This window comes from Acartia tonsa, chromosome 3 (assembly GCF_053477335.1).
Source record: "Acartia tonsa isolate MP-2025a chromosome 3, ASM5347733v1, whole genome shotgun sequence".
In the NCBI taxonomy this organism is placed as follows: domain Eukaryota; kingdom Metazoa; phylum Arthropoda; class Copepoda; order Calanoida; family Acartiidae; genus Acartia; species Acartia tonsa.
Window position 1 is genome coordinate 27,062,600 of NC_137262.1, and position 27,053 is coordinate 27,089,652.

General features: G+C 31.4%; 1 protein-coding gene across 4 annotated transcripts in view; it reads right to left on the bottom strand.

The window, feature by feature from the left end:
• The window catches only part of LOC145313779 (uncharacterized), a 136,370-nt gene that overhangs the window by 8,298 nt on the left and 101,019 nt on the right, over positions 1–27,053 (bottom strand). For 3 of the 4 annotated variants that reach the window (XM_080153384.1, XM_080153383.1, XM_080153385.1), the window contains exons 12-18: positions 19,000–19,089; positions 16,877–16,996; positions 16,042–16,095; positions 12,467–12,519; positions 7,292–7,385; positions 6,689–6,766; positions 6,089–6,133 (exon numbers count right to left, since the gene is read on the bottom strand). In XM_080153384.1, the coding sequence (XP_080009510.1) occupies positions 6,119–6,133; positions 6,689–6,766; positions 7,292–7,385; positions 12,467–12,519; positions 16,042–16,095; positions 16,877–16,996; positions 19,000–19,089 (504 nt within the window). In that variant the 3' untranslated portion in view covers positions 6,089–6,118. The remainder of the gene's footprint in view (positions 1–6,088; positions 6,134–6,688; positions 6,767–7,291; positions 7,386–12,466; positions 12,520–16,041; positions 16,096–16,876; positions 16,997–18,999; positions 19,090–27,053) is intronic. The other variant, XM_080153386.1, reaches the window with a different exon arrangement.

The following is a 27,053-nucleotide window of genomic DNA, read 5'->3' on the forward strand; positions in this document are numbered from 1 at the left end:
ATCAAGATGTACCCCAACAAATTTAAAAGACTTTGTTTCATTTTCATTGCTGATTCTCTCAACTTCCTCCCCATTAATGAAGATTCTAAAGTTATTATTGACAGGTTGCATACTGCTAAGTCTGAAGACCATGTATTTTGTTTTAGATACATTTAAAGAAAGTTTATTTGCCCTAAACCATACTGATGCCTTATCTAATTCTTCATTTAATGATGTTTTTATGGTTTCTAAATTACTTGAGGTTTTACAAAATATTGTGTCATCTGCAAAAAGGCTACAAAATAAGGTTGTTGAATTTGGAAGGTCGTTTATATACAACAAGAACAAAATTGGTCCAATGACAGAGCCCTGTGGTACTCCATGGGTTAATACTTTTTCTTTGGACTTTACACCATTTATTTCAACATACTGTTTTCTATTAGTTAGATAATTTTCAAACCATTTTGCAGATACACCTTTAAAACCATAGTGTTTTAGTTTGGATAGTAAAATTGGTATATCACACGTGTCAAATGCCTTTTTAAGGTCAAGAAACACACAGGCACTGTATTCTGATTGGGGCTTATTCAGTCCGTCATAAACTTTGTTGATTAAATGTATCAGTGGTTGTTGTGTGTCTCTTGACCTTCTGAAGCCATATTGATGTTGATATAACATTTTGTTTCCCTCAAGATATCTAATCATTTGAAAAGCAACAATTTTCTCAAGTAATTTAGAGAGGGCTGGAAGTATGGAAATAGGACGATAATTGTCAAATCTATCTCTTTCACCAGCTTTGTAAATAGGTATAATTTTTGCACATTTATAGTTATCAGGAATGTAGCCAGTGTTTAAAGAGAGGTTAAACAGGTGAATGATAGGCTTTACAATTATTGGCATTATTTCTTTTAAAAGTTTCATAGAGATATTATCATTACCTACACTTGATTTTGATTTTAATTTGGACAAAGTTATATTGATAATAAAAGAGTTTACTTCCTGAAAGTTAAATTCTTCATCATATTGATCCCCCAAGAAATCCCTGAAAGATTTAGAAGATTGAGGTATTGATTCAGAAAGTCTTGGCCCAACATCAACAAAAAAGTCATTAAAGCCATTGGCTATCTCAGAGAAAGTATTATAGGATTTTTGTGCATCTGTAAAAACACAAGGCACGTCATTTTTACACTTTTTTTTCTTGACTATTAAGTTAATTAGCGACCAAGTCTTTCTGATATCAGTAACACAATCTTCAAATCTTTCATGGTAATATTTTTTCTTCTCTTTTCTAGCAAGTTTTTTGAATTTATTATTTAGGCATTTAAATTTATTTTCAGCAGATTCAGTCCTATGTTTAAGTTTGTTTTTAAAGGCCCTATTTTTGGCTTTTCTGATTTTTAATAACTCCTGTGACATCCACGGGTTAATAGGAACTTTTCCTTTGTTTACACATTTTTCTTTTAAAGGGAAACTCTCTTTAAAGTACTTTTCTAATATGTTACCAAAACTTTCAAAGGCAGTTTTCGGAATATTATCATTATTAACACCTTCCCAATTTTGTGAAGAGAGTTTCTCTTTAAAGTTTTCTATGTTATTTGGACTCATATCATAATAATATTGTTTTTGGTTTGAAGTATTTTTTTCACAAGTTACATTTAAGTAAAAAATTGGGAGATGATCAGAAATAGAAGATATAATTAGGCCGCTTTCATAAAATTCTTGCTTTTTATTGCTAAATATGTTATCAATGAGAGTTGCTGAATTTTGACAAATTCTAGTAGGTAGAGTAATCATTGGTAGAAAAGAAGTGGATATTAATAGGTTCAAAAGATCATTTGTTTGGTTGTGGGAATCAAAGTTTAGAAAATTTGCATTGAAATCACCCCCAAATATAATTTCATCAGATTTTTTTAAAACTGGGTCAGTTTTAAGAAATGTTAATTTTTCTCCAAACCATTCTATAAAGTTATTTAAGTTACCACCAGGAATTCTGTAAATATTGCCTATAATCTTAAATTTGTTCTTACCAAAAAATACTTTTATGAATTGAGTCTCAAATTCGCCCTCTAAAATATATGATAATTCATCAATAATTTCATAACTTAAGTTTTGCTTAAGATATATTCCTAAACCCCCACCCCTTTTTCCTTCCCTTGTTTGTAAGATAATATCTTGATAATTTTCTAATCTAGTGGTCTGTGCGTTATTTGCTGCCCAAATTTCTTGAAATAATAGAATACTAAAAGAAAATTTTTCAGTTTCTATCTCCGATAATAATTCTTGTATATCGTCGATTTTATTATTTATACTTCTAATATTCTGACTATAGACTGAAAACTTTTCCTCCCTCTTTCCAATGAAGTTTACAAATTCATGGTTTTCAAAGTAAGAACACGAATGATTTAAATTTGAATCTAATTGCAAAGAATTATGTCCAAGATTATTAACTAACTCATCATCCATTTTTAATTTGAATGCCTATATTATTTTTGTTTAAATGTACCAAAGAAAAAAAAGCATTAAACAACCCATTTTTAATGCTATGATAATTTACACAGAACATATACATAGTAAAATAAATATTAAGTGATAACAGATAGAGATTAGTTTTAAATTCGGGTTTTTCAAAAATAAAATATTCATCCCATTTTTACACCATTATATTCTAGTTTGATTCACTTTCGGATTGTTTATCATATTTTACAGGAGACAAGTTGGAGTAACTCACCCACATAGTAAGTTTTAGAGTTGTCATTTTTGTAATCCAAAGTAAGCCGTTTAGGAGCCGCTCCTTTGCTCAAAGTGACACTGATAACACCATTTTCATTAGAAGTAAAATGGTTTATCTTTCCATCCCTTTTAAGCTCCTTTAGTTTTCTGATTAAATCTGAACGCCTTTTTGTGAGTTGGAAAGTTAACCAAAAGTTAGGTCGTTTTACCTTTCTCACCTCCTCTTTCTGGGCTCCTTGCACTGATGCCTTCCCCTCCATCGCTCCTCCCTCCATCTCGTTCCCCTCCATCGCCCCAGGTTGACTTACAATCTCCTCCTCTTTCCTGGGCTGTGATGGCTTGGGCCCTTTCAAAATCGCCGAACATAGTTTAGCATATGCTGAGCCCATCCTTCGATTATTAAACCTTATAATACCACAACCTTTGGATGTAGGGTGGCATGCTTCAATATCCAGAGCTGGGTCAATATGAACACCATAATACTTCTCTATAGTGTCGCATATTTGCTGGGTGTATAGTTCTTCTCCAATTTCTTCTGGCTCTTTTAGAATAGACTTAAGGTTCTTGGCTGCATTTTCTGGTGAGGCAAATAATAAAGTACCTTTCATTGCTCTTTGTTGGTTCTGGTCAATGTGATCGCTGTTATATCTGACCTGTGCCTGTATGTTGGTGGGAACACCATTTCCTTTCCATCTGTTGTTATCTCCTCCCCCTCCTCTGGGCAAGTTTGTACCATTCTTCCCCTTTCCACCCTTTACTTCCCACTCTTCCTCGTCGCTTGAACTCTCACTTCCTGACTCTTTAAGCTGGGTAATTTTATTTTTTAGTTGACCGATAGTTTTAATTAGGGTGTTTAAAACACTTTTAACAGAATTTTCATTTAATGTCAATTTATTTACATCAACTTTTAACTCACTTAAAAATGCACTAGTGACTGGGTCCAATTTTACTTGAGTCACTTGAGGTGGTTTGTTAGGGATCTTTTTTGGTCCCATTATACAGCTATAACTTTAATTTGTTAGAGATTTATATATTTTTTTGAATCACCCTTGTCCAAATCTAATCACTTGAAAACATGTGAACAGGACAAGATACAAAACTAAATGTTGGAATGTTGTCAAAAAATTTCAGCATTCTATCTTTTATAGGAGCTGAGTAAATCCCATTTCCCCCATAGCGTTACGGACGGACTGACGGACGGACGGACTGGCGGACAAAGTGAATTATAGAGTAGCTTCGCTACTAAAAAAAGTGGCTAATACCAATGAACTGTAAAACCAAACCTTATGAGAATATTTTAATTAATGATGTCACTAAATCAGAATATTTCCTAGCATAAATTTGCCTTTCCTTACAATACATAAAAATAGCAAAGAATATACTGTATATTTTCCAAATATGGAAAAATATTCAAAATAACTAAGGGTATAATTTTAAAAAAATTATAGTATTTCCTTTAGCTCTTTATATTATCTTGTACAAACTTTCTATTGATTACATACTTATATGCAGCAATGTATTATGATTTTATTTTCTTTCATAATTATCCTTTTCCATGGTATTGTGAAGTACACTACATGGTATATTCACTTATATTACATGTGTAACATTATAGACGTCATAGGGTGGAGGTAAAGGGTTGTTTTCCTCTCTCAAACTTTGAAACCTCTAATTTAACCCCCCTAAAAATAAAAAAAAATCATTACATTTTAAACCACTCATTTTAACCCCCTTAAAATAAATAAAAAAAGCCTAGACGATGTCCATTATACAGCCTGTTCTCCTTTAGTAGTCAATATTACAAATCTTCCCATTTTTATTGACAACATTTATCAAGTAAATAGATTCTTCTTTTTCATCTAAGATGTCAAATTATAATATGATGTGCTATTTAATGCTTAATTGTCCTTTTTTTAAAGGGGCAAATCATGTTCTATAATGGTAAATTTTCCTCACTCTTTCCGTCTATCTGTCTGTATCTATTTTCTATAACTCCTTATTAAAACTTATTACAACTATAAATGTTATGAACGTAGGCAGTCTTAAATAAGTTAAAAAAAACAATACTTTTTTCCTTCTTTATAATCTAACTTTTAGGTGGTTTCAGCGGGTTTTTCAGGGATTATTTTGGCCATTGTACTTGTAATATATGTATTGCTTTCCAGGGAGGGAGGAGACATTGGGCTGTTTATTACACAAGTCCCAAAAATTTTTTGATTACGCTTTCTTATGCTTAGTTTCAATAACCTTGGGGACTTTTATTAAATATTGATTGGTCTGTTCATTAAATTGAGTGTCTAAATATTTCAACCACTAATTGCAATCAACAGAAGGGTAACTTTGTGTATTATCATTGGGGATGTACATAAATTTTCGACCATTGTCTTATCCCTTTAGATCCGTGATTGCTTTCCCTGTATGCACGAGTTGTAAAAGAATCATAAACTTTGCAACAAGGATGACAACATTAATAAATGGCATAGTAAATTCTGAAAATTAGTGGTTAAAACGTTTAGACACTCAACTTAATGATCTACCAATCAAAATTCAAAAAAAGTCCTTAATGTTGTTAAGCCTACGAATAAGAAGACGTAATTGTAAAACTTTGAAATCTTATGTAATAAATAGCCCAAGGTCCTCTCCCTCAATGGATCTAACACGTTTTCTCATTCGTTGAGTTAAAAACCTTAGTTAACGTTATTACATCGTTTTCTTGGTTGCTTCAAACTTAAAGAGTCTAAACTTTTAAATTGTTGCGTGCCCATCGATTCACACGGGGATGTGCAACTGTATGTTATGTGTATAAATTGTAGAGTAGGTAGGCGCAAGTGAAAAATGTATGATGTTTAAAGCAGCGGATGCATGGAATATGAAAAAGATTTGTCTTACCATTAATATTTCTCTTTTTTTGTGCATTTGGACATATTAGGAAACAGAGTTTTAGAAGGCTTGGATATGAAAAACAAGGATGACAACATTTTGGACTGTTCTAGCTTGTAATCTAATAATACTCAATGAAAGTACCCAACGAATGAGAGAACGTGTGTATAAAACTTAAGGGAACCAGAATACTTTATAGTCAGACGAACGTATATACAAACAAATTATAAAATAGCAAATATTCTATAAAAAATTTGTGCTTTTCCACAAAGTTCTTGTCGAGCACAGAACCCATCCCCCTATTTTTAAAATAAATTGAAAACAAGGGGGAGGGTGATTTTTTTCCTTATGCTTAACCCTACAGGGCTACCAAGTACCTAATATAACCTAACCTGACCTAAAGTGATAAACAAACAAAGTTAAATTTACCCCTCATTTTTTAAATAAAAAAATGAAGTACTCAACAAGGAACTTTGAGGGAAAACTTATAAATGGTTACCTTGCATCCAGTTCTCTCGTTCTCATTATGTCAGGAGTCCTCAATCTAAAAAGCAATTAATTTTTATAAAAAAATATAAGTTAATAGTTAAAAACCAGGACTCGGCAGCCGCGTAAAGCCTTAAATTAAAACTCATTTTTAAAAAACCTATTTTGGTTGTTACAGTACTTGTTTTATCATCGTTATTATAAAGTCTTATGAGGAAAAATAAATCTCGACTTTTAAAAAGCTTTTGATACATGTAAACATAAATATATTATATTACATTTTAATATGTGAAATTATTTAGATTAAAATAATCAAAAGAGCTTTTAAGTAAATTGATTTGCTAAAAGGTTTTGCACTTTTATAAATTATATAAATCTTCCTTTTTTATATACTGTGCAGTATAATTTTATGTTAAAAGTAAATAAATAAATTGATCTTTTCAACAACAAGAATGAAAAAATCCATTTTAAGAAGAAATGACTGTCAGCGCATTACTGACAGACTGACGAACCTAGTAAATTATATATTGTTTGCTTATTGGTCTAGGGAATCTTCACAAAAAAATTTCCGCCATCTCTCTTGAATAGCAGCCGAGAAAAAAACGTTTTTTACCTGTTTGGCTGGATCTTTCTTGCGGTCATACTCTTGAATAGTCCAGTCATAGTTCATATACAGGAACTTACATATTAACTAAATATTCATAGGTTATGCTTTGAAATATAATGTTATAGAATATCTTTGCTTTAACATTAATGTACCCCTGCTGCCCCCTACAAAATGTTCGAATCTCGGCCAACATCATTTACATTCAGGTAAATGCCTTGACTGATTTACAGGCCCAAGTCATTATCATGTAAAATAATCTTGTAATCAAAAGAATTGTTTCTTATGTGTATTATTTTATACAATGATTTCAAAAAGCGTCGCCTAAATTATTCTTTTTGGGCTAAATTACAAAATTGTGTCGACTATTATCAATGGATATAAGATATACGTGAAAATATTGACAGGGAAAAACTTGTCGTCACTTTAGCTTGCTAATATGGACCTCATTTATTGGTAAATTGGTTCATTCAGAAGGTGGGTAGAGGATGGGACAAAGCGATTTTTATTTGGAGGTTATTATTATTTTAGCCAGATTCGAGTTTTCCTTTCCTATCAGAGTACACGGAGATCTGGTGCAACATCCAATTAATAATATATCGATTCTATTACCTGATAGACCGTATTTTTTGCTTTGACTTCCACATACATAGCGACGAAGAAAGCAAGGAAGAATAGAACACCACAGCAGAGAGTCATCAGCTCACTACACACAAACAGACCAAATTAAATCATTATTGCTAATAATAAATGAATAGAATCCAGACAACTTACTGGCCCAATTGGTGGGGATCCTTTTCGTCTTATAAGTCGGCACAGGGTCCCCATCCTTAGGGTAGAGTTATTATAGCTTGTGCCCTCTCTATTCTTTTACTTTAATTTGTTAATAACTTTACGTGATTTTTACGAAGCAATACTGTTAAAAAATCCTTTATAGATTCATCAAATAAAGATATGTTATACTTTCACGAAAAACGAATAGTACAATGGAAGTTAAATAAATCTTTCCCTTATTTTAAAATCATATTTTGACCCTTAACATGCGGTTACGCCCCTAGGTACCCTCCCCCAAAATTTTTAGAAAGTTATAAAACTTTCTAGTACCTATAATAAGCTACCCTGTAAAGAAGTAACATATTTGTTCAGCGGTTAGCGAGATTCTTCGGTACAAACAGACAACCATTTTATTACTTTATTATAAGGATATTTCAAATAAAGCCTAAATATTTTACCTGAAATAAATTAATATTTTTATTGAAAATATTTGAATATTATTTGCATATTGCTAAATTTATATTCTTGAGATTTATGAGAAGAAAAAATATTTTTTGAAAATGCTTTAAAGATAAACTGAAATTTCAAAGGGCAAAAGCAAAGTTTTCTAGACTAGCCTAGGAGATAGAATTAACAATTAGGTTCGAATTGATGTTTTACTTATTAAGTGTTCATGTTCGTTTGTACTACCGTTTGGTTTCAGATCTTCGCTTATATTGATGTTGTCATCTTTGTTTATCTACTGATACTTGGACGATATTAGCTGAGTGGATGATTGATTTAACTGCTACTGATATAATTTGAATATTGAGGTATATTATATTTTGAACCCAGTAAAAGTGTCTGACTATGACGTCAGAAAAAAATAACAATTAACCAATGAAAGACCGCTGTATATTTTACCATTGGTCAATTACAGTGAATACTGGCTTCATATTGGTTAATTGTTATTTTTTTCTGACGTCATAGTTCGACACTTTTACGAGGCTCTTATATTTTTAATAGCGAAGATGATTTATTTTGTACGTCCTTCCGTCAGTCAATCCGTAACGCTGGGGAAAATGTGATTCTCTCAGCTGTTATTTAAGATAGACGGCTGATTTCTTTGAGAAGATTTCCTATACCAATGAGCATCCAGTATGCAATTTACTTTGTCTGTCGGACAAAAAGTATAGTCATACTGCGAAACATAAATATTGAGAGAAATAAAAATATGCAAGAAAGGTTTGTGATTCTTGATTTCAACAAATGCTCTTTATATAATTCTAGTTCTCCTTGTTCCAATCAATGATTATTTTTGTGCTTCGCTACTGTTGTTTTTGTAGCCATGATTCTCTGAAGTTAGGACTCAGATGCACACGGAGACTGGAAGTGAGAATCCTTTAGCAAATCTTAGATTGGTAAGCTTCGCGCACAGCTGATTGTATTCTATGTTACATTACAAGCTGACCCCCAATTCTCGTGGAAGCTACTCAATTATTACATCACCCTGGCCTAGAGTTTTGGCAGGTGTTCCATATTAAGCCACCCTAATTAATGGCACTCTCATACGAGGAGCATGGATGATTGAAAGCATGGTTAGAGCTGCTTGATTTGTAGAATCCTAACTTTCTACAAATCTCCCCCCTTACAACCCTAGGGCATCTTAGGGAAGGTTGCGTGATCATAATCTGACAAATTGCGACAGCATTTGTCAACCAAGTGCAAAGTCTATGTGGGGACTTGAACTCGGTTTCTCCCAACCACAGCGTAGTGCGCTAACCACTACACTATGGGACACCCTTAGTGCTTCGCTACTCATGGATACTGTCATCCTTGTTATAATATAATTTGAATATTAAGGTATATATAATATAATATTGTGGTTGGAATGGGTTTGGATGGTATCCAAGTATATGAATGATCATCTCAATAGATTATACACAAAACATACCATTAGATTTTACCAGGCATTTAAGAGATAAGACAATGGGCAATAAATTTATGTACATCCCCAATGATGATACACAAAATTCCCCCTGCTGTAGAGTGCAATTAGTAGAGGTTGAAACGTTTGGATACTCAAGGTAAAGAATGATTTCATTTTCCACTCTCTTCATACTGATATCACCTTGGTATATATGAGTTTTGTAATGCACAATTCCAATTTCAGTGAAAACTAAACTAGAATTGAAACATAAACTGGAACATTTATGATTTTGAGTCAATTTTTGTCTTAATTATTGAAAGGGAGAAAAGTGTTTTAGATTCATTTAATTTTATGTAAGATAAAGCCTTATGTAATATACACAAATATTTCATGCTTTGAAGATTCTAGAAAGATTGGTTACATAATTGCTTACACAAGAACATAATTCTATTAATGAATTTAGGCTTATAGAAGGTAATATACAGAATTTAAATTTTAAGAAAGATTTATTATTTACCTAATACCTCTTAGAATCACAAAATAATATGTAATTATACCTTTAAATAGTTATACCCATCTATTACCAGAGTTAACTTAATAGATATGTATATCTAGCTATATCAGTCCTTGTGTTAAATATACATAATATGCATAGGAACATAGACGCCCAAGTGTGGGGATAAAGGGGTGTTACCCCCCTCAAACTTTGAAACTCCTCATTATATACCCCTCGAAGTACATTATAATACTACCCTCAAATCTTTGAAATCTCCCCCCCCCCCCTTAAAATAAAAAGCTTTGGCGTCCCTGTTGTTTAGTAATATGAATTACTCTAGGTTAAAATATTTAAATCTCATGTTATTAATTATGGCTTCTAGTAAGTCTGTGTATAAGTTATACAGGAATAATTAATTAATCAGAAAAACAAAAAGGAAATTTTAAATTAATCAATTACATATATTAGGGGTATAAAAAAAGATAGGATTTAGAAATTGTAAATAGAAAAGAGAGATAGATCCATGAAAAAGAAACTAAAAATTGCCAAAGAAATACAGATATATCTAGTTTTCACAAAAAGAAAATCTAGATATTTTGGGTTTTAGGCAGTCTCAAAAAAAAAGAATACATGTAGAGATAGAGAAAGAGAGAGATAGAGAGTGTGTGAAAAGGAATAATAAAGTTATTTCGAAATAAAAAGAGAAATGTATATATAATATAAAAATAAATGTGAGTCAAAATTTGGTGAGTAGGGATTAGTTTTTAAATATCTACTTTTCTTTTCACAATTACATTCTTTTACAATTCTAATTTTTACAATATAAGGAAGAAATAAAGTTTTATTCTTTAAAGCAAAAGATCTTTAAAATGATCATTCCTTTTCTGATTTGACATAAAGCTTTTCAGATTTTGGAGTTTTGTAGTCAATCACCCTGCTTTTAAGGGCATAATTTAACAGAGGGAGGGTATATTAGACCCTAGACACTTTCTCTCATTTGTAGGCCTTAAATATTAGGGGACTTTCATTTTACAAGCAACTCAAAACACTTATAAAATAGTTAAATCTGCAGAAGATGTAACTTTGTTTTATTGGGGATGGACATCAATTTATCGTCCATTGTCTTATCCATAAAAACTGCTAAAATTAAGAAGAGCTAGGACAACATTAGGTTCTGGAAAAAAGACGAACAAAAGAAAATATTAAAGATAAGGGAACGGACTATAATCTACTGGTACCCAAAGTTAAAAATACGTTCTCTCATTAATTGGCTTAAAAATTTTGGGTACTCTTATCAAATCTTGATTTTATGAAAGAAAATAAAGGAAAATGAAATTCAAAGAACGGGGAAAATGGTAGATAGATAGAAAGGTTGGAATTAGTTTGAAAACAGGGCTAAAATATCTACTTTTCCTCTCAAACATGGATTAGGACAGGGATAGTTATTCTGAAAATAAAACAAGGATATCCAAGATTTTGGTAAATTTTTATGAAGTTTTTGTCCAATGAAAAAGCACATTGGACTAATATCCAATGTTTAATAATCATTTTCGTTAATTTTGGGTTTTCTCATTAGCTCATGATTGGTGGATTTAAAATAGTAGTGTTTTAACTTTTTCACCAATTATTTTGGGGTACTTTGTTAATCATCATTGGAGATATATGGCTAGCGTTAAGATGGGATAAAACTTTATTTGTCTCGTTTACTTATTCGTTTGCTTGACAACTTTGAATTTTTGATTGGTTGGTTCATAAAGTTGAGTATTCAAAGATTTCAACCACTAATCAGAATCTAAAAACGGGTAATTTTGTGTATCTTCATTTGAGATGTAAATCAATTTACCGGCCATTGTCTTATCCCTTTAGATCCTTGAACTTTAATACAGAATATAATTCACTTTCTGAGCATACATAGAAGCAAGTTAGGTAAGGAGATTAAAAGATAAGTTTAGATAATTACAATTTTACCTTAAACACTGGTTTCTTTGATACATAGACGTACTAGAGAATATACGACCCTAACATCTAGGGGCTCAGTATTAGAAATGACAGCGAAGGACAGAAAAAAGCCTAAAACCTTCATAGGACTCAAATATAAAAATAAAATAGCCGAAAACCTACTGGGAGGAAGGTACCATTTGTTTGCAATTAATCAACACGTTTTTATTCATAAAATTAAAAACTTTAGGTACTTTTATTGGGAATAGTCCCTTTCTTGGCAACGCCCCTTAAGGAGCGATTGGTCTTATTTTTAAAATGGCTTTGATAGGCTATTTTAGGTTAGGTTAGGTTATATTGGGTTAGGTGATTGCCCCACATGGTTAGGCAATTAGCCCCGCAGGGTTAGAGCCCCCCCCCCCCCGCAGGTGCTAGAGAAAAGCTACTGTGAAAAAAACGAAGAACCGCCCCTTAAGGAGCGTTGCCACGAAAGGGACTATACCCCTTTTATTTAATCTGCAAATTATTAGTGTTTAAATTATTCCGCCAATAACTATTATTTTCTGGAGGGATTATTTTGTTTATCATCATTCATTGTTTGCTTCAAAAAAAATTCTTACTACTTTTTAGTTTAGGATAGATAGAAAGATATATAATTAATTTGGTTTTCCTTGGAGAAAGTTCAGTATTTGGACCAACTGTTTTAGGTTTACCATCTCGATCCTGAAAATTAATTTATATCAACCTTCAATCTTTAGAATTTTTTTTTATAAAAAAAAATAAATTTTATAAAATTAAAAAGCTGGTGATTTGTTAGATTTAAAAAGTGAAACAAAAAATTGTTAGATTTTATTGACGATTATCAAAAGTCAACAGAAAAATCAACATTTAAAACAATCTCCATTTTTTAAATTAAATGGTCAATTAGAATTATTTCTAAAATTGTACAGCGAGTACAATGTATTTTAATTGAAAACTACACAATACATAACTTTACAAGTTTTAAAAATAATTCCAGATATTTGGACCTCAAGAAAACAAGAAGATATTCAGAGATTTTGATCTAAATATTAAAAATTTGAGGGAGGGAGAGGGGGGTAGATATACCACACTTTTCTGGGATCTTGCTGTGTCAAGTATCAACTGTTGGGAATATCAAAGGATGACTCCATGCAAAATTTGAGCCGGATCCGGCCAAAACCGGCCGTGAATTTTATGAAAAACCGGTTTTTTCCGGTTTTTAGAGGGTATCTGTAAATCGATTCAGCTGGAGCAAAACCGGTTGGAGGTACAAAAAATTTTACTTCACATAAAATTTAGCTAATGCAATTGCTTTCAAAAATGTACTTCATCATCAACTTGATTGGACAACCCTTTCCCCTCCTAAATGTCCATTAAAACCTCGGTAACGGCAAAAATCGCCAAAAATCACGCCTTCGGCGGCGAATAACGGCTAAATGGTCAGCCGGAGGCGAATGAAACATAAATAAAGAAATGTCCGCCTCAAAAAGTTGTTCAACATCAAAGAGATGCTTGACGTCTCTAAAACGACTCTTTCCCCTCCTTTAAGGGGAAAAACTGAAAAAACGTGATTTTCAAAAGTATGCCCACTTCGTGGGTGTGGGGGGCACTGAACCAATCACCCCAGGGTCACCAAATATAAAGTCTAGGCGGCCCACAATGCTGAATTTTCACCAAGTGAAAGTCTTGTGTCATTATCTCTTATGAGAAAAAAGTTATAAATTAATTAAAATTTCAAATTGCGATTTTTTGATGGATTTCTTTGATTAAATTACAGGCTGGTCAATTTTTAGGCTATTTTTTTGCTGTTTTCGGCCCGCCACGCCCAAACGGTTTGAGATAATCTCACGGGACCTTTTGCCTGACCTAAGTCTGGTTATTTGTGAGGTCTAAGAAAAAAAAATCCCGGATTGGATGAAGCACGACGTAGCTACGCGCCGTCAAAAATCGCTAGTCGGCTCATTTTGTCCCCTCAAACCCTCATCTCGTGCCATTTTTCTGTGTAAAGATCATAATTATAATCTTTTGCGTAAGTCTGATTTTTTTCCCTAGACATCACAAATAACCAAACTTAGGTTGGGCAAAAGGTCCCATGAGATTATCTCAAACCGTTTGGGCATGACGGCCCAAAAACCGCAAAAAATGGCCTAAAAATTGACAGGCCCGTCATTTCATCAAAGAAATCCATCAAAAAATCACAATTTGAAATTTTAATTAATTAATAACTTTTTTCTCATAAGAGATAATGACACAAGACTTTCACTTGGTGAAAATTCAGCATTGTGGGCCGCCTAGACTTTATATTTGGTGACCCTGGGGTGACGGGTTCAGTGCCCCACACACCCACGAAGTGGGCATACTTTTGAAAATCACGTTTTTTCAGTTTTTCCCCTTAAAGGAGGGGAAGGAGTCGTTTTAGGGACTTTAAGCATCTCTTTGATATTAAACAAATTTTTGAGGCGGACATTTCTTTATTTATGTTTCATTCGCCTCCGGCTGACCGTTTAGCCGTTATTCGTCGCCAAAGGCGTGATTTTTGGCGATTTTTGCCGTTTCCGAGGTTTTAATGGACATTTAGGAGGGGAAAGAGTTGTCCAATCAAGTTGATGATGAAGTACATTTTTGTAAGAAATTGCATTGGCTAAATTTTATGTGAAGTAAAATTTTTTGTACCTCCAACGGGTTTTGCTCCAGCTGAATTGTTGTAGAGATACCCCCTTAAAAACCGGAAAAAACCGGTTTTTCATAAAATTCACGGCCGGTTTTGGCCGGATCCGGCTCAAATTTTGCATGGAGTCATCCTTTGATATTCCCAACAGTTGATACTTGACACAGCAAGATCCCAGAAAAGTGTGGTATATCTAGAGGGGGGGTATGTAGGCGAACCCTACTTATTTTCAGTTTTAGTTTTAAAAGAAAAAAATTTGGACAGGAGGGTTGTCATTTTAATATAGGTCCGATTTCTCTAGCTTGGTAGAGTCGGGCGACTCTCCCCCCAAAAAGTAACAGACCTTCCCTGGTCCTATGAGAAGCTATATTATAAAAAAGGCTAAACATTTTAGTTCAGTGGTTAACGAGATCCTTTGGTGCAGACCGATAATAATTTTATTTACTAAGTATATTTGCGATTAATTTTATTTAATGAAATCTTCCAATTTTTAGCATGTACAAAACGGCCTGCTTAATTGCTTCAAGATCCATGTCAGATCTATATAGGAAATAAATGTCTATAAACGAGCTCAAGTTTTCCAAGGAATATATGATTAAAACTCATAGTGCTCCAATAATCCATAATAAACTCTCATTGCCCAGAACGATAAGACCCATTATTTTACTTTATTAAAAAAAAATTCATTTTTTTCATTTCATGTTGCTATTTACCTTATATTGATGTATTTAATTTCTAATCATAAAAAAGAAAATTTAAATTTATAATATAATAAATTTAAGAAAACTATGTTTTAAAAGAATTCGATTGTGGCGACATTTTGTGTGTTCAAATATTAAACTAAAATTGTAATCATCATCATTAACCCTTTGGTGATGGTAATGTAAAGAAAAAAATATAATTTAAAAAAATCTTTTAAAAATCATTTAAATTATTAAATATTTACTTTCTTTTAGATAGCAATGCCGGGTGAGGAAAATAGATTTATTGAGAAATAGATATGCATATAGAAAACTAGCCAATAGGGAGATAATTATATCGAGCCAACTCTAGTATTCTATATAAGGATACTAAATGATCAAAATCTCTGAATATTTCCTCTCAATTTTAAATTTATGGATCCAATGACGTTCATGGTAAAATGTTTCTGGTAACGATTATTTCCAAAAATCTAAGAACCTTTAAGGCTACTAGCGGCTAAACGGCTTAACGTGTATTCTATGTTTGCTCGAAATATTGAACAATATGAAAAGGAGAACAAATAATAATTACTCCACTATGTGCAGTTATCTCGCAGCGCATATAAATACAGATGAAAAAATTATTTTATGCGGGTTTTCTTTGGTCAAGCTTTCCCTGTGCTTATTGAATATTAGCTATTTCAGATATAGTTCTTCGCGTGCCGATGTACTATTGCGATGTTTGTTCAGACGTTTGGCAGTTAGCAGCCTTTAAAGTTCATAGATTTTTGTAGAAAATCGTTACCAGGAACATTTTACCGTGAACTGCACTAGATCCAATTGATTTCTACAGTACAATTAATAAGACGGGTTTACCCCTTGTTGAACATTAATTGCAAGTTGTTCAGCACAAGTCACACACAAGGTTTCCTACAATACAGCCAATATTACACAAATACTATAGAAAACTAGAGTTAGGTTAGAATAGAGGAACACCCTAAAAACCATTTTTGGAGGGGTAATAGACAATACAACACTTTACTCCCAAGCCCCAAAAAGGTTGGGGATAATGGGGATGTTTAACCCACTCAAACTGTGGAAATCCTAATAACCCCCCCCCCCCCCAATTTTTTAAAAAAAATTACACGAGACTACCCCTGTTAAACATTTGAAACGCTCATTTTACTCCCCTTGAAAAAAAGCTTGGCCGTCCTTGCAAATGACAAAAGATACAAAACAAACACAAGTAAAAAAATAGGGCCTCTATTCTAATTAACTCTATTTTTCTGCTAAAATTATATTTATTTTTTAGTTTAACTAAACTAAATTTAATAATTTGGCTGTCTTGCAAAAAACAAAACATAGTTATCTAGTTAAAAATAAGCCTATATACAGTTGTGTTGGGTTAATGTAAAAAAATGATCAAATAAAACAAAATTAGTGAGTATTATTAATATTTTTGGAAAAAAAGGTTTTTAAAACTATTTCTTTAGATTTTTAATTCTTCAAAGGATGAGTTATAGCCAAGAAAGCATATTTCATAAGAGAAAAGGCTACCAGTAAAATATTTTGGTATACCAAAATTTTATTCTTGTAAAAATAACACGACATAAAGTTTTTCTTTATAAGAAATATCTATCCTTGACTGTTTTTTTTATATTGTTTAATATTTATTAAAAATTCTTGAATTTAAAATAAAACTAATTAGTACCTGTTTAAAGCAGAGAATAGTGACGCCAGCACAGGTGACCATGAGAGCAACACACAACAGGAATATGGAGTGTAGGACTCGATCCCGAGTACTACACACAGGGAACATACACTGGCTTATCTAGATAGATAGATAAATAGATAAATAAATAGATAGATAGATAGATAAAAAGATAGGTAAGTATACAGACAGATATATAGGTAGGTAGAACTACTGATAGCAAAATTTATTTATGTTGAAAGGTCAAGTGCCTATAGAAAGTGTATAAATCTTGGGTTGATATATAGGTTTGTCTAGCAAAGATAGAGGTGTAAACTATCTTAACTCACTTAGAAGTGGAGAAAAAAACGATGACAACATCCATAAAAGCGAAGCATTAAAACAGTATGACAATCGAACTTTAACACCTGTAGTACCATTACTGAATAAGCAGAATATAAATGTATAAATCTGAACAAAATTGTAAGTATTTTTTTGCAAAATACTTATAACACTGTACTTTGTTATCCTTGGAATCAGTATTCAAAGAATCAAATGATTATCAAATAAAATTTTTTGTCAAAATAGGTAAAAATCAACATATTTAAAATTACGTACATTATGGTAACGATTATAAAGTTTCTAATATTTCTAAATCGTACCTAACTACTACAGGAATTATCATGCCAAGTTTTAACTCTATTGGACGGACGGGCCTACTCCAATAATAGAAAATCTTCGCTTTTAAATAAGAGAAGGGAGGGAAAGAGAGAGGGGGGGGGAGAAAGTGAGGGAGAGAAGGCTATAAAAAAGTGAGAGAGATTAGTTACAAAGAGAACAACAGAATTGGTAGTGCCAAATTTTGGCCATTAAAAGGAGTTATTTCACATTACTAGAAAATCTTTCCCCATAATTCTTATATTTTAATACCCTCTCTATATTTCTCATTCTCAAGTATTAGGTTTTTCTTTCTAGAATCGTAGCTTTTCTCATTTTTATTGGTAACTTTTGAGTTGTTTTCACTTCTTATAGCTTAGAAAGATTGTGGTAGATTAATATGAAATCAAATACTAAAATTTTATTAGAAAAGGCTACAGTGAATGTTTTTTACGTCTTCTAAAAGAATAGAAATATGTTACTTGTTATAAACATACTCAAAAAAGCAAAATACCTTCAAATAAAGTCGACATATCAGACACTTTTTAAAACTTTAACTCTAATATACGCGTTTTTTGTGATATGATAGGAATTATCTAAATTTTCCTTATATTTCTATTGTTTGTGCAAAAAAAAATAGTTAAATCTATTTCGATTCACCCTATATAACATGTGTTTTTGTAACTCTTTCTTGTTCTTAGTTTGGTGGGACTAGGGAGGGAGGGGACATTAGACTGTATATTACATTGGTACTCAAAGTTTTAAAACAACGTTATTATATTCGTTGGCTATAAATCTATGGGTACCATTATTGAATTGTACTTGGTTGAAACAGTGCATAAATTAATAATTATAAGGGTATTTTTGTTTATCATCATTGGGGATGTATAATAATTGTCTTATCCCTTAAGATACCTGAGTAGAACACACTAATAATAAATCTGGGATTTACTTGGATTAGTAAAATTGAACTTGGAAGGTCTTGCTTAGTTTACTCAGACATTTACCTTTTTATTTAGAATGAATGAACAAGAACAATTATTTCTATAGACAGAGCGACAATAACACCATTGTAGGCTTTTTTTAGGCGTAATTTATTTATTTTTGAAAAGGTTTTACGCTATTTTCTATTGCCAATCTAATAGTTTATAAATGAGACTCGACAATGTGGCGGAAAAAATTAGCCGTGAGACGTCATAAAAGGTAATGATGAGAGGAGAAGTGGAAAAGGAAACCCGTTAAAAAGAAATGGATCTATTGACGTTACACGGCTTATTTTTTCAGACACTTTGTCGAGTCTCTCATAAATCAGTTATAATCATATGAAATTATGTTCTTCAAAGTTGTTCAAATCCGAATATTACAATTGAATATGCATGATGACTTGACATACGCTTGATATATGGAAGCTACGTTACCAAAACAAATATGAATCAGACAGACAGACAGCAGGACATATGAAAGATAGAAAATTAAAAGCTACTCACAACAAATCTTTTCTTCCTGATGTATTGGAACTGGCAAAGCTCACAGCAAGGGGCATCAGAATTCTTTCTTGAGCAGACCTCCAACCATTTCTAAAATTATAAAAATAAGTTTTATTCATACATTGCTTATTTTAAGGTATGATGTTGTTTAAAAATAAAAACACGCAACAAATGCAAGATCAAGAGACCGAAAATACAAACATAAAAATTTGTATTAATACTACTTTACAATGAAAAATGCTAAAAACTAATCTTTTCGAATGTTTTGTTAAAGTCTAACATACACAAATAAGCAGGTTTAAATTAATATAGTTTATATGTACGTAGATATATTTATTAACAAGGAAAATTTAGCTTGATAATATTGGTTTCATTTATCAGTCAGTTCGTTCATTTTGTAAGAGGGGAGGGTATGGGGTAAGGTGGGTGGATAGAGGGTATCGTGATCTTATCACTTAAATATATTACATGCAAATCTGGTGCAACATCCAAATAGTTATATATTTATTTTTAAATCCCTATTTTACGTATATAATGTTATATCCATTAATATAATATCAACTGTAGTATTTTTATAATATCGTTTAATATATGTTGCATATGTCTATCTTTATTTAATTACAGACAGACAGGCATCCTGGCTATTTTATATACGCCTATCACGGTGTTTACAGCCAAATTTTATCAAATGTAATGTTATATCCATTACAATGTTATCCACTGCACTGGTATATTTTTAATATATTGTTAATATATGTTGCATATGTCTATCTCGTGCATTTTCTAATTTCCTGCCCCATGTCATTATATATCCCAAACAGAAATTGACCAGAAAACAAGGATTATAACAACCAAAAGGATGGTTGAAATCAAAATATAAATATTCTACTAGAATACTTTCATGTAAAATATCTTTAATAATTCTTAGAAAGGTATATTGAAATTTCTTATCCTTATAAAAAAGTAAAAGTCTATCTTGTGTCTGTCTGTGTCTGCACCGAAATATCTCGCTAACCGCTGAACCGATATGGTTCTCCTTTACAGTGTGGCTTCTCATAGGTCCTGGGAGGTATTATGATTATTTTGAGAAGGGTACCACCAACCTCTTAAGAGAAATCAGCTTTAAAATAAAACAACTACTTAAGTTGTTTAAAACTTTTTCTTTTTAAAACTAAAATCAAATTATTGAGGTGGTCGACTCCTCTTCCCCTTCTATGAAGTGCCCCTAGAGGCCTCAAGGGGGCTTAGCGGCTGGTCTACATTATAAAGTGTAAGTTTTTTTATTGAAGAAAATAATCTTTGAACCTAATGGAATTGGTTAGGTTTTCAAAAAAGCTTAGAAAAGGCCTTGAATGGTTTAATTCTAATGCTAATGAATACCTTCATCAAATAATTTGGTAACTAGGGGGCCATCTTTTAGTATATAGAATTACACCTGGGGGATGTTCAATATTAATATTGCTAAGGGTAAAGCTCATTAAGAAATTTTCCAGTATTGCTTCGAAACCGATTAAAACCCGCTGGATTAGAACCAATTCTAAGCCACGCTAAAAAATCATGTGTACCCAATTTGCCACGAATATCAAAATAAAAATCATGAAATGAATACACGGTTTGTTAGCCTGGGCCTTCGGTTACTCAATAATTTATTTATCTTAAGTTATTTAATATCGATGTTGGTAGCTAAAAGCTAAATTAGTTTGTTTAAAAATTAGAACTACAATTAAACATCTTTATCTTTGGAAAAGTGTCAACCCCTATATATGATTATTGAGATTGTTGACCACTTATGCCAGGATACAAACTGAATACATAAATAATGTTATGTATATTATTTTTTCCTGTCTGCAGTAAACAAACATGTGACTTGGCAGTGTATTCACAAAAAAGTTCTTTTTTTTTATGTCGTTGCTTAATAATTATTTTCTAAACTTAAGAATGTAATAAACCTTAAAAATTATCAAATAGTAATAAAAGAAAACTTTTCATGATTGAAAGTATCTATAATACCACTTAATACATATAAAACAGCAAAATCAAATATATCTTAAAAGAAGATTCCTTTCGGTACTTTTGGTGTTAAGATTTTTTCAAAGGGGCAGGTCAACCCAAATCAGCTTTCAGGGAAAATTTAATGTTATTTTTTTCTTCCTTACAGAGGCAAATCACTTTATGAAAGTAAATGTATACCCTTCATTCTGAGTTAATAAATTTTTAACTAAAACCAATCTTATTTTTAATCACCCTGCATAGTTTGACACTATTTAGATCCACAATTTTCTTTCATAGCTTTTTTTGTGAATCAACCTGCATAGTTTGTAGATTTACTCCTTTATTTCCTGTCTGTTTTTTTAGAATCACCCGGTAAAGTGTGACACTATGCAGATTCACAGCTTTTTTTCCAATCTTCTTATGGGTATACATTTACTCACATTCACATGTTACAGACAGTACTCAATACCTGCTTATTTGAACGTCCAAGTGTTTTTGTTTGAGGTAGGTTTTAAACTCCTAAAAAAAGGGGTAGCATCTCCAAAAATTTGATGCAGATGTTTTATTAAAGGGGGGGGGGGAGGGGAGGGACATTTATTAAAAGCTTATACAATACATTGTATTTGACTTTGTTGATCCAAAAGTCAGTTTCATCCTTTTTTGTGTTTGTAGATAATATGGCAAAAGTACGCAAATGAACTAACACAATCTAAATATTTTCATCTTATTTATCAGGATGGTTTACAAACCCCACACCTGGTGTACCACAGAGCTCTGTTCTGGAGATTTAATAATGTGAAAGAGTGAATGAACAACATGTAAAAATAATCATTTTATTTATAATCTTGTGATACATGTACGAGTATTACAGGGTACTGTTCTGATGATTTCATAATATGATACATGTGCGGAAGTAAACAAACACCATGTAAATATAGTCATCTTATTTATCACATTGCCAGCATAAAAATATGCGGCAGCCAAGATTTTATGCTTAGTAAGGAAAAACAATCATTCATGAAATTTTGTTGATTATGTTGAAAATATGGTATTTTCAGGTATGCCTTCAAAACCGATTAATATCCGTTAAATTAGAACCGGTTCTTAGCCATACTGAAAAATCATGTATAGCATTGTATTACAGACAATTTTTCACGAATAGTAAAACAAAAATGATAAAATAGATAGCCCTCGGGATAACCAAACTGGTTTATATTTTAATATCCGCGGAAAGCTGTCCATAATACAATGCGATTAATAACTATTATAAAAGTGATATGATTTGTTTATTATAACATAAAATTTATGTAAAAACCATGTCTAAAACTTACAAGTAACAGCCAATGCTATTCTAATAATGACATTTTGCTAAAGTCTTACGTTTATATGATAACAGCTACAAAGTTAAACTATTGTACAAAAGAAAGTTAAAGATTCATGATAAGAGAAATATTATATGTAGAAAGAAGATCATGTATCTAGTAACTTTAGGATAACGAAGTATATTCTAAAAAAAACAATTATGGAAATAGAATATGTGGATTATAATGACAGGGGAAAATTTGTAGTCAATTTAGGTATTATATGAACCCTATTTATTGGCTCAGCCAGTAGGAGGAGAGGGGATAGGGTAAAGGGGTTGGATGGGGAGTATTTTAGCCAGCTGGGAGTATCACTACACTAGAGTACATGAAAATCTGGTGCAACATCCGAGTAATAATATATAGTTTATGACAGCAAGTACAAATGGAACATAATCTTAAATTCTATCCACTTTCCTTTTTTCTGTTTTTTTTTCTTCAGAATATTTGTAACTTTTTGTATGCATCAGACAGTAATCCATCAGGGGTGATTCTTATTAACATGTCAAACCCAGGGAGGGAGGGGACACTGGACTGTGATTATTACACTAGTCACAAAAGTTCTATTAAAAGAAATTACATTAGTTAGCTCAACAACTTTTGGGACTTTTATTGAATTTTCATTGGTTGGTCCATTAATGTGAGTGTCTAAACGTTACAATCACTAATTGTAATCTACAGAAGGGGTAATTTTGTGTATCATAATTGGAGATGTACATCAATTTATCGGCCATTGTCTAATCCCTTCAGATCCCTGTGTCCCTAAGCTCCATTTTATTCATCTATAGCATTCCAGCATGGTATGTAACCCAGATGTAAAAATAAAGTCTTTTATATTGGTTCCCAAAGCTTTATAACAAAGATATATCATTTCTAAGCTTGAAAACTTTGGATACATTAATCAAATGTTATTTTTTTTCAAACTTTAATTTTTTCAAAAAGTATATTTGTTCTTTGCTACTAATGGATGTATATATACATTAAAATTTCCTGTTTATTTGAGATTGTTAAATGTCTAAATTCAGCCTACAGTACACCCAAGATATATGCATACATGAAAAAGTCTGCATGTTTAAGCTAAATATTTCTAGTTTTCCAACTGATTTACTGGTAAATGTCTGCTTGTCTAGCTAGAAAAGCTTTTTCTTTTTTTTTCAATATTACTGCAAGAATGTGATTTAATGTTTTAATAAAATCTAAAATTAGTATAAAATGGACAATTCTTTCAGAAAACTAGCGTACTATAATTATATAATAGCTTAAAAAGCCAACTATAAAAAGAAGAAGTGGACAGACAACAGAAAATTTATGGAGTAGCTTTGACTTTCTGTCGAATGTCGGGTCAATAAACTTGCTGGCGTAAAAAACCTAAACACATTTTCACTTAGTGTGCCAATGTAAAAACAAGGATGACACTTTTCCAAGTACCGACGCACATGTGTAATTTAAAGCTCCTTAATAGTTAGTTTTAAAAAATAATCACTTTCATATATTATCCTATAATTTTCAATTTATATACTTTTCAGGGATATTTCATAAATGTGTTTGGGTGTTTTTAGGCTATTTTTCTGCCCTCCTTTGCCCACTTCAAGAAGCGAAGCAACTAGTATTTTATATAGATGTGATAAATTCATAATTTTTCAACAACAAAAAATAACTAGCAGCCACAGAATATGAATTTAAACTTAAATATTGTCCATATTTACAGACAGACCAATATTTGAGTAATAGAGTTGCTTCGCTGCAAAATAAAAGTAAAGAGTGATTGAAAGTATAGTAGAGAATTTTGCTTGAAAAAAAGTAAGGAAGGAGAGAGAGAAACTCAATATGTCAAAGCTTTCAAGCAAAATATTTGGTAAAATAACTTATTTCGCAAGTGGATTCCACTTAAACTCATGTCATTTTTTTTCTAACCTCTATGGGGCTTTCCTTATCCTTTTTTTAAAAGTAAGCTTTGCGTAGACAACCAATTAAAACATCGACTAGAGGACATTCAATGACAAAAAAATAAGAAATTGTTATAAGACCGAATTTGCATTTTCGAAATTATGACCAATAAACTTACAACAATTAAATATATATCTCCATACTATAATGACTTATATTGATATAAAAATGTTATTTTAGTATGAGTATGACCTTTTTTTTATCATAAGCTAACCTAATAAAAAAATATTTTTTCTCTCTCAATAATTATAAAAGTAAGGGAAATTGGATGATCCATTAGAATTTTGAAAGATTTATCAAAATATTTTTGTATATATTCAACACACACTTTTAGAAATATTTAGTTGAGGAGGTATTGACATTCATATGATTTGTCACATTCTTAAACTTTGACTTATTCTAACCTTCAAATATGTTATGCTTTCTTAGGATAGTTAGTTATCATCGTATTATAGACAGCTTTTCGCTGATATTGAAATGAAAAAAAAGTATTAATGATATTATGTTTTTTAAATTTTTTTTTTAGTGGGAAGATGAACGACATTTTAATAAAAAAAAGAAACAGGAACTAATATTTTGGCAGGTATTGCTCATAGATGACGGGTATACAGACATACTCTAATTTTACAATTACTGTTTAATTTCATTAATTCAAAAATTATTGATTTAATATTTATAATGTATGTAATTATTAATTAATCAATTGATGTTGGCTAATTTATTGTGACCCAATTACAACATATAATGGATATAGAATATACGTGGATATAATGACAAGGTAAAAAAAATTATTGTCAATTTTGGTTGCTAATATGGACCTTATTTATTGGCCAGTTAGTTCATCATGTGTGGAAAAGGGGATTGAATAAGGGGATGGAAATGGGATATTGTTATTTCCAAGTTATATTATATCGAGTCACCTAATCAATATCTGAATAATTCAAATTGTTCAAATAATGATATTTAAATTCTATATTTTGTTTTATTTCTTTTTATAAGCGCATCTAGTAACTTACAAAGTTTCTCAAAAATCAGCCATTTGACGTCATAAAAATGTAAAAGTAAAGTTACGCTCAGCTACTCTACAACTAAAATAATTCATTTGTCCACTTGTTTGTCATTATAAGTTCCATAAGAATTATGAAAATTCATTGAATGTATAAATGTCCTTTGGTGGGCTTTATAGACCGTAACTGCCTAAAGTTTGCTCTTATCTTATTAAATTTCGGTAATAGAATATCTTTTAATTAAATGTTAATGAATTGTCATTGCTGTGCAACTATTGGACATAATTGTCCTTTTTAAATAAAATGTCGAGGAAAATGAAAATGTTGATTCCAATGATAAAATGATAATTTCAATTTGAATGGAAATAGTTTTCACTATCTGATGAACAACATATGTGGAGCAGGAAATTGATTCAGAGTTCCAACTAGAAACAGGGTGATCAACTTTAAATAATATAGAGCTTTAACCTAAAACAGGGTGGCCAACCATTGTCTTTTATGAATTAGAACTTGGAGTGTAATTTTTTTTAAAAATTAGAGTTCTAATTAAAACAGCCAACTTTAAATTATATATGTAGTGTTCCAATTAGAAACATGGTGATCAAATTTAAATTAAAAAGAGTTTTAACCTAAAACAGGGTGCCCAACTTTAAATGATATAAAGCCTTAACCTAAATCAGGGTGGCCAACAATAGTCTTTTATAAATAAGAACTACAGCTGTCAATTTTGAATATATTTAGAGTTCTATAAAATAGGTTGGCCAACTTTAAATAATATAATGTTACTACTAGAACTAATACTAAACAGGATGACCAAGTTTATAATGAATTATAATTTGACCAAGAGCTGTCAACTTTGAATTAATTTTAAGAATCAACAATGATCCTAGAGACTAAGGGCGAAGGAATTAGGTGTTTTTTACTTTATAGAAAAATTTTCAGTTAAGAATAAACTCATAATTTTGTTACAAAGAAAAAATAATGTTTTCTTTAGCTAAAAGAAATGATTTATTACGTTCCCAAAATTAAGTTGGAAAGAATTTATGGTTCTTAAAACATTCATCATAAATATGTTATACAATGTTTATTTTAAGTAGAGCAGCTTTTCTATAGACTTGTACACACTTGTGCATACACTCAATATAGTTTTTCTATTTTTATCACTAGAGGCTTTTTAATAAACTACTTGTGAAATTATCATTCTAAGAGTTTATTGTTATTTTTTTATAACTGTATTTCAGTTTAATATTGTTTTTAACATCATTTTCAAAATTTTGATTCCCTATTATTTATTAAGAATAATTGTCTTTGTTCTTACAAAATATCTTTTTTCAACAATGACAAGTTTTGTTGTTGAAAATGTCATGTGATAAATTTGAGAGTTGGAAGCCCTTGCTAAAGATGGCGAATAGAAACTTTGAATTTGTAAAGTTTTTCAATCCTGGTAACTCTCACACCTCAGGCCTGACTGGGCTAGGCTGCGATGTTAACCATCAGTGCTGTTGTTATATCAACAGAAGACTATAGCCATTAATGTCATTATCAGAAATACCCAGGGAGGAAAGGGATATTGGGCTGTTATTACACTAGTCCCCAAAGTTTAATAATAACGTTATCTTTTTCGTTAGCTTAACAACTTTGGGGACTTGAATTTTGATTGGTTGGTGCATTAAGATGAGTGTCCAAAAACTTCAACCAATAATTGTTATCTACAGAAGGGGTAATTTTGTGCATTATCATTGGGGAA